Raw genomic sequence first — 14296 nt, 5'->3', positions numbered from 1 at the left:
CAGCAAGGAGCAGAATCCGTGCATTGGCCCGGCCACGTGGGCGCCTCCTCTTCTCTTGGCTTTTGTTCTCTTGGTCGGTCTACACTCAAGGGGCAGCATACCTGCCTTGTGGTTCCAAAATCTCTGTGTGCACAGACCAGGGCACGCTTCCTCCAGGTCCAGCCAGGTCTGTGTGTTATCTCTACCTGCGATCCTCGGGTAAGCAGACCAGGATTTCCTGGATCTCTGTTCCCTGCATGTTGGGAGAGGGAGTTGGAGGCCTCTCCGTGGTGTGAAGGTCCCAGGCATGCTGGACAGCCCAGTTGAGTGGAAGCCCTGTGCTTTGAGAGCTACGTGTCTCCTCTGGGCAAAGTGGCACTGTGCTCACCTTTCAGCTTCCATATCTGCTCTTCGTGTGCTGGGAGCTGGGGAGAGGGGGTGGGGTGAGAGACTGGTGAGTAGTAACAGCACTGGTAGGACGCGGAGAGGAGCCGTGGGGAGGGGACGTGTGTGAGGTGGCTGAGCCGTGGGCCCTCAGCATGCTTCTGCCCGTGGATAATTCAGGGTTCCCCACCCTCCCCAGAGGGCGCCCTAGACACACGTTCTCCCTTATTCCTCCTAATGAGCTTCCTCGGGAGATGCGGTTAGAGCTTGGTCGTCACCTTAATGCAAGCCTATCAACTCTTGTTTTATATTTTATCATAAAATACTTGACACATATGTATTATTTATACACTGCCAAGCCTACTAACAAAACAAACCTCAGAATCCAACACCCACCTCGTGCACTAAACCATCCCCACTCCCCACAATGCCTCTAGGGGCTCCTGTCTGACGCCATCCTCTGCCTCCTCTGGAGGTAACCCCTGTCTTGATGGTATTTGCCAACCCTTCCCCCTCCTGTAAAGTAGCCTTTACCATCTACGTGTGTATCTCCAAATAGTGCATTTTGAGCTTTATAAAAAATGAAATTATAGCCTTTGAGCTTCATTTAAATGCCACATATTCTTCTGGATGATAAAAAGCAGATCTGTGCCCTTGAAACATGCATTTTCACCACTGCAGATAAATACTGTTTTCTCTGGTGGCATCTTCCTGGAGTCAAGGGAGCGGCCCAGCCGCCCGCACAGACTGAGACCGCGGGAGAGGGGTGCAGGGCTGGCCGAGGATGCCGAGTCACTGGAATTACAGCCCACAGGAGTCCCTAGGCAGGCCATTCAGGGGGACAGTTGTTCTGGGCATCTGGGGAGCAAGTGGACAGGAATCCCAACTCCAGTGATGGACTGAGATGAGGGGGGAGGCTGAAAGGCAGAGTGCTAAATGTGGAGCTCCCAGAGAGGACCGAGGAGGGGTGTGGGTAAAGGGTGGTTCGCGATGGGCATCTGGAAACCAAGCTCCAGCACCTACACTCCTAGTGCAGGCAGACTGGTGCCTCCTGGTGGCCAGGGCAAGGTTTAGAACTGCAGAGCGAACAGGGCCACCCTTTCTCCTGCCTGTATCGTTCAGCAGCTGTTTACTGAATGTCTACTCTGTGCCGGGGGTATGTGTGTATCATATCATACCAGGGAGAGACAGTGACTAAGACTTTTCACTGCTGTTCAGTACTTTAGAGTCTCATAGGAAGTCGCCTTTTACTGATCTCTGCTGTGGTAGCACGCAGTCCCCAAACATCAGGGCTCACAACAGCAAACGTTACTCCTTGTTCACGTTGCCTGTCGGCTGTGGGTCAGCTTAAGCTCTGTTCCATGTCCTCTGCCATCTGGGTCCCAGGCAGAAGGAGCAGCCCTTATTGGGCACGTGTCATTTTCATAATAGAGGGAAAAGGGCAAGAAATGAAACCAAAACATCCACTCAAACCTGGCTTGCATCCCTCTTGCTCACAATCTACTGGCCAGAGCAAGTCAAGTGGCTAAGACTACTGTCACCAGGGTGGGGACATCACCTTTCACACAGGGCGGTGCTGTGCTGCAAAGACACAGGACACTGAGCAGTGTAGACTCTTCTTTTGGGGGGCCCAGAGAACGTTTGGGAAGAGAATTACCATCTATCACACATATAAACAGGCAGTTGCAGTCACTGTATTACAAAGCTTTAGAGCAAGTCACTGTACTAATTTTGACTTTCTAAAATAAATTTATATGTAAAAAATACATCTATTTCCCCCTAAATTAGCTTTAGGGATCCTGTTGAGAAAGTAGTTTGAGAATCACTAGTCTGAGCCTGAGGAGTGTTCTGGAGAGCTACCCCGGGAGGAGGAGGAGGAGAGGTGGGGAGGAGGAGGAAGGTGGGGAGGGGGGCTGCAGTGGTCTCCACGGTAGCCCTGGGCGTGTGTGCATAGGCTGTGTTAGTTTGAAAAGAAGCTTCTTGTACTGGTGGCCCAGCTGCCACCTTCAGGCATGCCTCTTGGGCCACCTTTCAATCATTTGGACTGTCTGCAGGCACATCTCTGCCTGGGGTCTCTTTGATGCTGCGTCCACATACGTCCCACCTCCCCTCATACTCAGATCCACGTGACTTTATAAGGGCTCACGTTTTCTGCTTCCTCACTGAGTTACTTGACTTTTGTGGCCCAGGCTGTGGCTTCCTTTCATCCGCTCCCCCACCCATCCCCCGCCTCCTACCACCATGATGAGCACTTACCAGACACCCCACAATGTTGTCAAAAGGGAGTTTTACATCACGTGAAAGTCAGCACCCTGTCGGCTTATCTGTTGCTGTCTCTACAAGGGTAGCCGGCAGCTATGTGGGTGACAGTGGGAGTTACACAAGAGTGGCTCCAGTACATCTGGGTTGAAAGCCCTTTCTCCGCCAGTTCGGGGACTGAATAGGCTGTCCTCTCACAAGGAGGCGGTATTCATCTGCGCTCATGGGTTGCTTTGCAAATGCTAGTGGCCTTTTTCAAAGGGATGCATTTGTGTTTTCCAAGGGCAAGGACCATATCTCCTCTTTTCTTCCCTTTGAAAGATTCCCCGTGGCACCGATAAGAGCTGCACACACAGTGGGTGCCCCCTCGCTATTGCCTGTCTCCCCTTCCTTTGAACCTCCAGCAGATCCCCAACATGGTTCTGGGCCCGTGGGCCTTTGCAGAAGACTGATTACACACAGGCCTTGATCTAGAGAATTTTACAGGTAAAAAAGGGAGGGGACTATCAGGCAACTCAGACCCAGACCAATAGCAAAGTTGCATAATTCGCCTCTCCCAGAGTACAGTGCAGGCTGAGTGCTCTCGGGCCCTCCCCGTGCTGGGAACAGTGATGTGGGACCACTCAGTGCTCAGCCCTGGGGTCAGCCAAACAGGGCTTGGAATCCTGGACTGTGAGTGTCATGGTCTGTCACCAGCTGCGTAGCCTCTAAGTCTCCATTTCTTATTCCACAACGTAGAAATAAAATGCCGTTCGTTGTTGTGGTCTTTTGCATCTATCAATAGCATCCTTCTTTCCCTCATGTTCTGGACTAGTTCAGACTTAAGAGTAAAGAGCTGACAGAGAGTGGCCAAAATACTACCACTGTCACAGACGAAGGGGTTGGCAAGAGGATGTGTGGTTTGGGGGCTTCTAATATTGAATCCTAGAATTTGGTGAATGTTTCCACCGAGTCCCAGGCTGGTTAGATAATCACAAGCATCCTCTGGGCAGAAAGACTGTGTAAAACTTAGGTTTGGGATGGTTGAAGCAAAGGCATTCACTCCTCACTTGCATCCACCATCCAAACTTAATAAGTGGTTGCTCTTCCTTCCCGGGCAGAGTGCGGGCAGCTGGGAGAGACCGGAGGCAGGTGCTGCATAGGCAGCTCCTCTGGTAGGGGTACATGGCAGAGCAGCCTTCTGCTGGGAAGTGGGGGCCTTTGTGGACCTTATGGGACTCCACAGACGTTCAGTTTTGTACTAACACTTGTATACACTGTTACAGTTGACTTTACCATTTATTGAAGTTAGCCTCTCGTGGGGTGCTTTTAGACATTATCCTGTGCAGTGGGGGAAACATAAAAGTCCATTTCTCATTTAGTCTTGTGTAATTCAGTCCTCCAACAGAGATAGACTCCTCCGTTCTCTGCCTTTGGTTCTGTGGTTAGAAGGGTGCTGGCTGTGTCCTGGGGAAGCCGAGGAGGGGTCTGCCAGGCAGTATTCGTAAGGCTTGTTCTGTCTGTCTTTTGCAGTGCAAGTTGGAGTTCCATGCTTGTTCTACTGGGAGAAGCCTCACCACCCTCTGCGATGGGCCCTGTCCCTGTCTCCCGGAGCCTGAGCCACCAAAATCCAGGGCAGAGAAGAATGGTGAGTGGGCATCGCAGGAGACCCCCTGACGGAGGGCTGGGGGGTCGGGGTGGCCTGATGAGGCCTGGCTCCGCCGCACACGCCAGGGACCTGGGCTGTAACAGAGCTGTTCTACCCAGGCCGGTGAGGTGGGCGCACTTGGCGGGCACTCCATCTTGTTTAGGAACTCCAAACTAAGCTCCCTTCCGCCTCCATTAAATAGAAAAGGATGAACTGAGAGTCTCTGAATGAGGTTCTGTTAGACCAAGACAGGCACTAGTTTCTTTCAGAGGTCACGCTGGCTCTCGTATGGGGAGAGCAAGGTTTCCGCGGTCAGACTAGGCCTGCTGAGGGGTGCATCTTGGTCTTCTGTGAACTCTAATCTCTAAATCCTTTGAACTTCTCAAGGCCGGATTTCAAAACAGAGACTGCAGAGATGTCACAATGGTGGAGAGTGTCCCCCCGCCCCCCGAAAAGCATTTCTTTATTAATATATTCTGCTTGGCATGCGGCACAGAGCCAGGGCAGATGAAAAGAAACCTCCTCAGGGGACTTGGTGTCTCATGGCTGAGCAGGGCAGGAAAGGGTGGGCTTATCCTGGTGTCTTCATGATGGAGAAAGTAGTTTTATCCCACTGGTCTCAGCCCCTTTTTGAGCCTTCTGTAATGAGACCCAAGATGGAAGTTTGCATTGGCCTTCGTGGAGCTGGGCTTTTGCAGCTGGATCTGGCTGTTCCATGGAAAATGTTGGACATCTGTGTGTGTGTGTGTGTGTGTGTGTGTGTGTGTGCGCGTGCAGACGAGTGTGCTCATGCATGTATTCTGAAGCCTGCAACTATTTGTGATGGAGATGAATAGGATGTGAGTGTTTATCCACTTGTCTCTTCCTAAGCTGTCTTGTCTTTTCCAGGGCACATAGATGGAGATATTCAAGTCTAAATTTGTTCATGGTGGTGACAACTGGAATATTGTGTTAAAAATTTCTTTGGGAGGTTTAACCCGGGATGTGGACATTGTAAACTGCAAAGCACGGTGGTCACAAGTAATCTCCATAGGTTACTCTTGATTACCAAAAAGCTGGTCTTGTTGCATTTTGGGCTGATCATTTATGCAACTGCAGTAAGAAGGGTTAACTCATCTATACAAACCTCCTTGTAGTTTGGTCAGAAAACCTAAAGCCCGTGGTGCTAAGCAACTACAAAGTCTAGAAAATTAACTCTCTGGAGATTCCTTTCTTAGTAAGTCTTAATAGTGTCTCTTACTCCAGGTAAATTGTTGGTTACTTTTATCTACTCTTCTATTCTGAGGCAAGGAAGCCAAACCAAGAAAGTCGTTTCTACCATTTTGCCCGTGGTATCTACACATGGGGGTGAATGCGTCTCTCCTCAAGTACCCCCAAATCTGCTAAGGTTTCCTGACTTGTCACAGTAAGGTAACAGACCAGTTTTTGGGGAGGGCTTTGTGGTTCTCCAGACAAAGTATACACCTTGTTTCCTCAAGGCAGGCTTGTTATGCCTGATTAAATGAGATTCGCTCTCAAATATGACACTGCAAGTGTGGCCTTGGCTGTGCCATCTATTTGATGAGTTACTCGTGAAATCGAGAACAAATTCTTACTGAACCTATGCAAGTAACTACATTGCCATTAAAAGTAAAAAGACTCAGGACAAAAACGTGTTGTTACAGAATTCTGGGGGGTCAGTGAGAACAAGGGTACCACTTGGAAGTGTTTCATTTCCACATGTTTGTAAAAGCATAGACCACTGACTTCATACTGAGAGATCAGGAAGCAAGAGAAAGGACTTCATTATGTGCCTATCAGAAATGAGGACAGTAAAAATAATACCAGCAGTATCCCAAAACCAGTGGTCAAAGGTTTATTTCCTTCACTTCAGTTTCTGCAGTCCTGTATCATTATTTTTGGTGCCACTGGCTCTTGGGTCAACATTGAACTTTTATGAAGTAGACTGACCTCTGGACTGAAGAGTCCTGGAACTCCACACTCAGTCTCTCCTGTCATCTGGCGATTGTCTAAGAAATACCACCGTGGAAGCCTGTAGCAAGGGCTCTGTTATGGAAGTGCCCATCAGACTCGGCACAGTTCTTTCCATGAGGCTCTGAGACTGTCCTTCTTGGCTAAAGACCCAATTTCTGTGTGACTTAAAGCAGAGTTTTTATATAAGCATGAGGGGAAGCAGGGACTTCCTGTTGGTGATAAGACTGAATGGCTATAGTTAATTTATTACATATCCAACAATATCCTAATGAAGGAGAGTATAATCCCCATCAGGGTGAATGCTTCACTATTTAAAACGGATTTGATCAATGTTGTTTTCTACAAGGATGAGGACATGTTACGGGCAGTGAGGGCACTGATAGATCCCCAGGGTCCTTATGTGAAATGAAACATTTAAATTCATCATGTTTTACCTGGACAGACTCCATCAAGGGAGGGCTGACTTGTTCCTTTGATTTGACAGTTCTCTCCACACATCTCTCAGAACCATTTGTGACGGGCAGTTGGTGCAGACCTGAGGCTGGGGCAGTGGGGTGAGGAGGAGGTGATGGGTGCACAAGAGAGATCAGAGGTGAAATGAAAAGCAGCCTTCCTTTGGCCACGTCGCTGTTGGGGTGGAGGGTGGAGACAGTGTGCCCATCAGTCCACCTTCCCTTACCTGGCGGCCGCCTCCCTCAGAAGCTGCAGGCAGTGGGAGTGGCACCTGCAGGCAGACTGTCCACTGGCCGTGCATCGTGCCTCTGAGCGATGTGAGGAGCAGTCTTGTGTCTGTGCCTGTTGCGGAAATGACATTTCATAGTCCTACAAATACGGCGGGTCAGAAACATAGCATTGTTGTTGGTGGTGATGATATTTCATTTTTAACCTTGCCTCTATTTTGAACCTTAGTTCCGTCCGGTAACACAAGCATTCAGTTAGTTACTTCCAGGTAAATTCTGTTAATTCAGGATTGTATCTCAACTTGAAGAAGTAGGGGGTTGGATGAAGGTTTACAAGCTACCATATTGGTGTGAGGTGGTTCCTGGTGTGTCTGTTTGGCATCTACCTCTGCAGAGTTTTGCTATTTTTAATGAGTTATCCAGCAGTATTCATCCTCAGTGCGTCAGAGGAGAGCTTAGGATCCTATCTGTGACCTCTGCTCCCCGCTTCCAGTAAGGTCATACTGAATCGTCTTTCTTTCAAGTCATACTCTCCTGGGGTTCACTAGTTTTCTCACGGCCCCTCCTTGGCCCCCTTCAGGGCCACAGAAAATTTGAGGATGCCCTTCAGTGACCTTCTGGTGCCAAGAAAGACTGTGGTGAGTTTCTCCCTGAAGCCTTGTCTCCTTGGATCTGCCTGGCAGCCATTTCTCTTCCATGCAGAGGACATCTTTATGAGGCTTACTGCAAAATAGATTTCATATTGGGAGCAGGACAGGTCCTCTTTGCTGCTGGGGCTGCCAGCTGCCTGGGGTTTCAGGAGCACCTCTTCCCTGCCCAGAACCCAGAGATGCATATGGCGATGGGGAAAGCTGTAGTGAGCGGAACCTCTCCTAGGGACTCACCGGCCTCTCCCTGTGCTTCTTCCCCAAATGTTACCTCTTGTAGCTCCAACTATGATCAGCACTGGGTGTGCATGTTGAAGGTGTGTGAGGCCAGGGTCTACCTCATTCTCGTCTCTGCTTCTTCTCTCCTTGGGCCATTTGAGTTACAACATATCCAGTTCTTGCAAATCTGAAGTCTCTTGTCTCAGCTTTGGTTTCAAAACCATCTTTAGGAAGACAGAGACAAATGGTTGACTTACTGTTTTGTTCTCTGTGTTTCTTCTGACATCGCTCCTTTGATGGGGCCCTTGAAGAGTTGGTGGAGGGTGGAGTCATCCTTGAATATCTGTGAATACGTCCTCGGGCACCTCTCAGTTACCTCATGACCTTGGACAAGTTACTTAATTGCTTTATCTCTCTTCTCTATGATGACACCCTCCAGAGTATAGAGTAATGATTATCCAGAGAAAGGGAGCAAATTAAAGAGAGGGAGGTGAAATTGAAAGCCATGTGTTAGGCCTGGGTTTCTGAGCCTTTTCTAAGAACCTCGCAGGAAAGATCCTGCCCCAGTTTCTCTTGGAATTTCCTAGTGCCCAGCGGCCAGCCCAGTCAGGAAGTCGCCTCTTACATCTGACAGTGACTCTTCAGCTCTGGGTTTTGCAGCTGCATTTTCTTCAGTCCTCAGTGAAGAGTATGAGGAATGCCTGCAGCCCTCATTTCTTGATTTTTTTTTTTTTTACAGGGGTTGAAAATGTAAGAGTAAAATAGAAGTCTCTTAAACTTAAGAGTCTTTAAGACACATTTTTAAACTAGCCAGCCATTCTAGCCATTCTCCACTTCCAAACCTGCTCCTGTTCCCAACCTGACTCCCCTGGCGTCATTCACAGACAGACCCCTCCCCTTGGCCTGGGCTTGGCAGCCTCAGTCCTTCTGGAGGAGGGACTTGGCACTCCCTCACTGCTGGGGGGAAATTTTGCAGTTGGAAGATATCAGAGCGGGAAAGATCTCAGCTCTCTGACTCCATACCATATTGAGGGGACCTTTGTGTTCCTGGAAGGTAACTCAGGTTTCCCCATGAGGACCAGGGGAAGGCCGAGTGGGTGGCGCCTCCAGCCTCCGCAGGAGCAACTCCATTTTTATGCCTGACCACATCAGAGTGTGGCCACCAGCGAGCCCTGTTCAGTACCCATTTACCCAAAGAGAAAACTGGAGGCCCCACTGAGAGGGAGAATCTTGCCTAAGGTCAGACCATGGGTTGGTGTGTCACTGGGTTACGCCCTGGGCCTCTTGACTCCTGGGCTAGTCCCTCTGTCCCCCTTTGTGTCCACCCTTAAGTCACCATCAGCCAAGTCTGTGGCCTGAAGATGGTAGAGGGTCTGTAGCTGAGTTTGGTGGGAGGTAGATTTATTTCTCTGGGGCCTGATGTCACTTGCCTGAATCTTGAAGTGTTAACCGTCAGGCAGAAAATATCCCTGTGTTCCCACAGCCACAGCCGGCAGTGTTTGGAAGGCTTTCTGCAGGGCCCCTCCCACCCCTCTCCTCCACCTTTGGAGGAGGAAGTGGAGAGAGCAGCAGTGTCGCTAAGGACAGCTCCTTCTTGGCTTCTGTTGTCACAGAGTAGCTTTTGAAGAAGGGCTACAGGCCCAGCCAGTCGGCCTCGGGGGCTCTGGGGACGGCTGTGGAGCTGCGACCCCTCACTGGCCTGGAGGTGCCGGGAGGTGAGGGCAGAGCGGGGCATGTTTGGTGCGTGCAGGGGAGGAAAGATGCCACACATCCTTCCAGCAGGGCTTGCTAAAGAGGAAATAACCACTTCCCTCCAGCTGAGCTATTTGAAACAGTAGAAAAATAGTCTACAGTGATTTTCTCTTCTCAAATGGTGATTTCAACCTGAGGGCTAGATTCTGGGGAAGAAAGTCGTGGGTTGACAGACGGTTGTCTAATTCCATTACTTATCACAAGGAGAGCTGGGGAAATGTGTTTAAAGGGGAACAGAAGGTGGTGCCGAAGAGACGGGATGAAGAGTTCTTCCTGGCTGTAATGTCTCTATGGAAAAATCTGCAAAGAATCCTGCTGCAGAGGCTCCCAGCAAAATGAAGATTTGTCTTCACATCCAGGAAAGAACATTTTTCTTTAATGCCTATTGTGTAACAGGCTGAAGGCCTCGGGCTTGCAAACTTGCAGTTTGAAAGCAGTTTATGTTAACCTTCTTGTACCCAATTCAGCTTCACTCACTTACTGCTCGTTCTTACATCATGGTCAGAAATTAAACATGTAAAGGAACAGGTAGTGTTTAGGGCCTTGTTACTCTAAATGTCATGACCTTAAAAAAAAAGCTCAAGAATTAAACTGGTAACTGTGTCCAGGAAGAAAAGCATAGTTGTCAGGTCTCTTGAAATTACTTTGACTTTGGACTCGGGTTTCTCTCCTGTGAGTTCAGCTCGCGGGAAGTAGACTGCAGGTTCTCCTGGTCATTCCTACTTGGTAGCAACAGACTGGGGAAAGCTAAAGGAGAAGAGAGAGAAGGGCAAACTGAGGTAGGGGGTGGCCAGGGTCACTGCTGGAGTCCAGAGAAGGAAACAGAGTTCTGTGCTAGAAATTAATGGCTATGATAATTCACTCAAACAGCAGTCTTTCTCCTGCCTTTGTGTTTTACTTAGAAATCAATCCACATTCTTATATAAAATCCAAATACTATGGCAAAAGTATCTCATATTCCCAGTTCTGTTAGCTTTCTATTGCATATGCATCTAATTATTTTTTATTTACATGTACTAATGGACTTTTAAAACTGTACTCGCTCAGAATCAAGATCTTATTCTGCGTAATGATTTGTGCCCTGCCTTTTATGTGTATCTTAGGCGTGTTTTCATGGACGGATGCACCTGTCTGTCTGTGAGTGTCTCTCTCTCTTTCCCGCTGCCCACTCCTCCCTCCCCACCCACCTCTCTTTCCAACCAACCTTCCAGCTCTGCTCCCTTCAGCTCCAGACTTAAATCTATACTGACTGCCTAGCATTTCCATTTGGATGCCCACAGGCATATCAAACTCAACATGTCCAAAGTGAAACTCCCGATCTTCCTCCCTCATCTGTTCCTTCCTCTTACAGTCTTTGCCATCTTAATTATTGGCAGCTCCATCCATATTTTGAGCTGCTGAAGTTAAAAAAAAAAATCTTCTCATGTGCCACATATTAATCATCATGTTGAGTCTACTTTCCAATAGATTTTCAAATATATCCACTTCTTACCACCCCCACTGTTAACCACCCGCGTGGTCCAAGACAGCCTCATCTTTTATTTCCATAGCTTCCTAATTGATTTCCTGGCGCCCACGTTCTCTTTTGAACATAGTAGTTAAACATTCTGTAAAATGTAAGTCAGATAGTATCGTCCCCTGGTCAGGACACTCCAGTGACTTCCCATCTCGTTAAAAGGAAAAGATAAAATCCTTTAAGTGAGCTGCAAGGCTGAGGATGATTGCGTTCCCTGATCTGTCCCTGCCCCAGCTTTCTGCTCCTGTACCCCTTGCTCCCTCCATTCCAGGTACATGGGCCCCTGCTGGTTCCTCAGATGCACCATCACCCCCCTGCCTCAGGGCTTGGCCCAGATGGTCCCCTCAGCCTGGGCTGTCTTCCTAGACGTCTCCATCTTCCCAGATGGCTCCCTGCATCAGCCTCCTTTAAATCTCTACACAGATGTGACCTTCTCAGGATACCCTCCCCAGGGTTCTCCATCTCTCTTTCCTCCTTTATTTTTCTCCATACCATTTATCACCTTCTAATGGATTAGGTCATTTATTTCCCTATTTTACTGTCTGACTTATCCAGCTAGAATGGAAGTTACAGGAGGGCTTTTTGTCTGGATTCTCAACACTTATTTGTCAAATGTTGAAGGAATCTACCTCATTCTTTTTAAAGCCTTGACTGTTATATAGATGTACCCTAGATTATAATGTTTAAAATGGCCAAATGAAAAGATTTATTGTGACAAGAGATCATGTGTAGAAGTTGCTTAATGTATGTACTAAGCCCTTGGTGTGTGTGTTTAATTCTTCTAACAAGCAAATAATTTCATCTATATCTCTGGGGAGAAAATTTGAGGCTTGGAACATTTTAGTACTTTGCCTAAGGCCACACAGCTGATAAAAGAGCAAGGATTTGAAGTCTTTCCTACAGTGTGAGGTCCTACCCGCCCTTTGTACTGTGTTCTTAACCTAAATTGAATGTCCATTGAAAAGGTAGGCTTCCTTTGAAAGAAAACACACACACACACACACACACACACACGTTCACAAATTTGAAACTACATTTCCCCGTGCTTTCAGTGCTCAGAGAATGCTGCACCAATACCGCGGCCCCTCTCTCATGGGATTTTTCCAAGGTGAGAGAATTTCAGCATCCTCTCTCATTTTCTCTTTCTTTCTGTAAGCACACTTAGCTCTCAGACGTTGATCAAAACCTTGGTGTAGGCTCATTTGTTACCACTCTACTATGCTTTCCTGATAGCCACAAGTTTCTGACCCAGCTTCTGAAAGATAAAAATTCATTTGTAATCTGTCCTGAAGTCGACTCTCCTTCCATTGCCTTGCTATCTGTTGCGGGGAAAAGAAAAGACAGCATTACAATACAAAATAAATTGAAATTATAATTGAGAGAGAGCGAGTGGCTGCCCACCCTACCCTCACCCCATCCAGCTGCTTAGTCAAATCTTGGTCTGCCTCTTCCTTCCTAGAGCCGAGGGTTGTAGCGGGAGCCTGGACCTTGGCGGAGAGGTGAGCGGGGGAAGGTACAGCACCTTCATGACAGGTGTGGTGAGAACTGCACAAGCTCAGTTTTAACTATAGATGTGGTTAGTGTTCAAAAAATAGAGCCGTACCGTCGTCATTATTATCGTGATCATGGTTCTCTGTTTAGAAACTCAAAATGGCAATTAGACATAAGGGAGGCAGGATGTCATGTCAGTTTGATTATTTAACTTGAGGAATATATCACGATGCCAGAGAAAGCTCAGAAGAAGCAGTTTTTTGAATAGACGGGGATACATCTGCAGATGGCTTGGGAGTGTAGCCACGACAGAAACAGTGAGCCCTCTTCAGCCAAGGGAGACCAAGGGAGACCAAGGGAGAAGAGGCATCTGAGAGACGTTTGCACATCACGGTGATGTCATGAGGGTGAAACCTTGTGCGCCTCTCCTGGCCTCTCCTAGTCCCAGGGCCCCTCCCTCCTGCTTGAAAAGAAGCTTTTCTGGGAGAGATGGTCAGTCGGTCTTACACAGCAGGGGTTCTGTTCGTGATTCTCATTATTTCGAGACATAGAGTGAGCTAACAGATGAGTTAGTTTCAGGACACTTGAGGGGCAGTTCTGAGAGGTGGAGGCTCCACGACACTGGGGCGGAGGAGATGAGGAGGATGATCATGGGTCCCTAGAATGGAAAACTCCCTGCTCTCAGCTTTTCCAGGAATGCAATAGCGAGTTGCCTTGGGGGCAAGTCCTTCATATTTGACTCAACTTTACCACACAGAAGGCTCTGCATTAGGAACCAGTGCAGCTGTCCTGTTACATATCTGCCTGGGAATCTCAAGAAGACAGTTTCAGGGGCCTGTGTCCTCCCACCCCAGCCTAGAGCGTATCCATTTACTTGGGCATCCTTGACCTGGCTATGTTTTGTCCAAGCTTGAATCTCCTAAGTGGCTCTTTCCAGCATATCTTACATTGGGAGTAGGGTGAGGCTAACACCCATGTGAGTCCTCTGCATCCCACCCTAGCAAGGGATGTGCACAACGGATGCTATGAAACCAGATTTAGAAGTTGAATGTCAAAGACCAGAAGATTAGTGCTGAAAGGGGGTTTGATCAGAATTGTGGTCAAGTACCAATGCACGGGGCCAAGTAACACTCCAAAACAAAAAAGACTATCAAAAGACTGTCACAAATTACTTGAAACCAAGCTTTTTTTTAAAAAAAGTTCCTTTTTATGGGAACTGATAATCCTATGGAAGTACGACCCTGAGAGGTATTACAGAGGCTGGAGAGGTCTAGATTCCTGTCCCTGCATCTCTCCAGATCTTAGAACTTAGGGGACTCTGTCTGAAACCAGGCTAATCCCTGGGAAGTGTTCAGAGCTTCCAGACAGTAGCTTGGAGAGTGTAGAATTGTATCCCTTTATTTTTTTGGCCCCATTTGGATCCCAGTCTGTGGCTCAGTTCCTTCAGGGCCTCCCCTGGCTCCGGGACGTGGCATCTACACTTCTCTCAGACCCCTCCCCCCACCTTGCTTCCCCAGGTGTTGGACAGTGGCTGCTGTGGGGTCCCTTCACCTGCCAGGCTCCGGTCTGTGAGTCTGCACCTGCCAGTCTGTCCTTTCCACCGGATCTTCTGCCTCAGCTTTCCCTACAGACTGTTCCCCTCCATGAGCACTGTGTGCAGCACGTACGTGGGCCAATGCCTGGCATAGATTAGGCCATCTTCAATCATGTGTGCAGTGACTTAACTGGGGAAATGTATAGGCTCTTAAGGTTCTCGGAGTACTTTCAT

The 14296-nt window shown here is 48.4% G+C and overlaps 1 protein-coding gene across 1 annotated transcript in view; it reads left to right on the top strand.

Annotated features, from left to right (window-relative positions):
• The window catches only part of SPOCK1 (SPARC (osteonectin), cwcv and kazal like domains proteoglycan 1), a 470147-nt gene that overhangs the window by 384201 nt on the left and 71650 nt on the right, over nt 1-14296 (top strand). Inside the window, exon 6 of the mRNA XM_031449094.2 lies at nt 4135-4249. Coding sequence (XP_031304954.1) covers nt 4135-4249 — 115 coding nt within the window. The remainder of the gene's footprint in view (nt 1-4134; nt 4250-14296) is intronic.

Source organism: Camelus dromedarius, chromosome 3 (genome assembly GCF_036321535.1).
Source record: "Camelus dromedarius isolate mCamDro1 chromosome 3, mCamDro1.pat, whole genome shotgun sequence".
In the NCBI taxonomy this organism is placed as follows: Eukaryota; Metazoa; Chordata; class Mammalia; order Artiodactyla; family Camelidae; genus Camelus; species Camelus dromedarius.
This window is presented reverse-complemented; position numbering and strand designations above follow the sequence as displayed.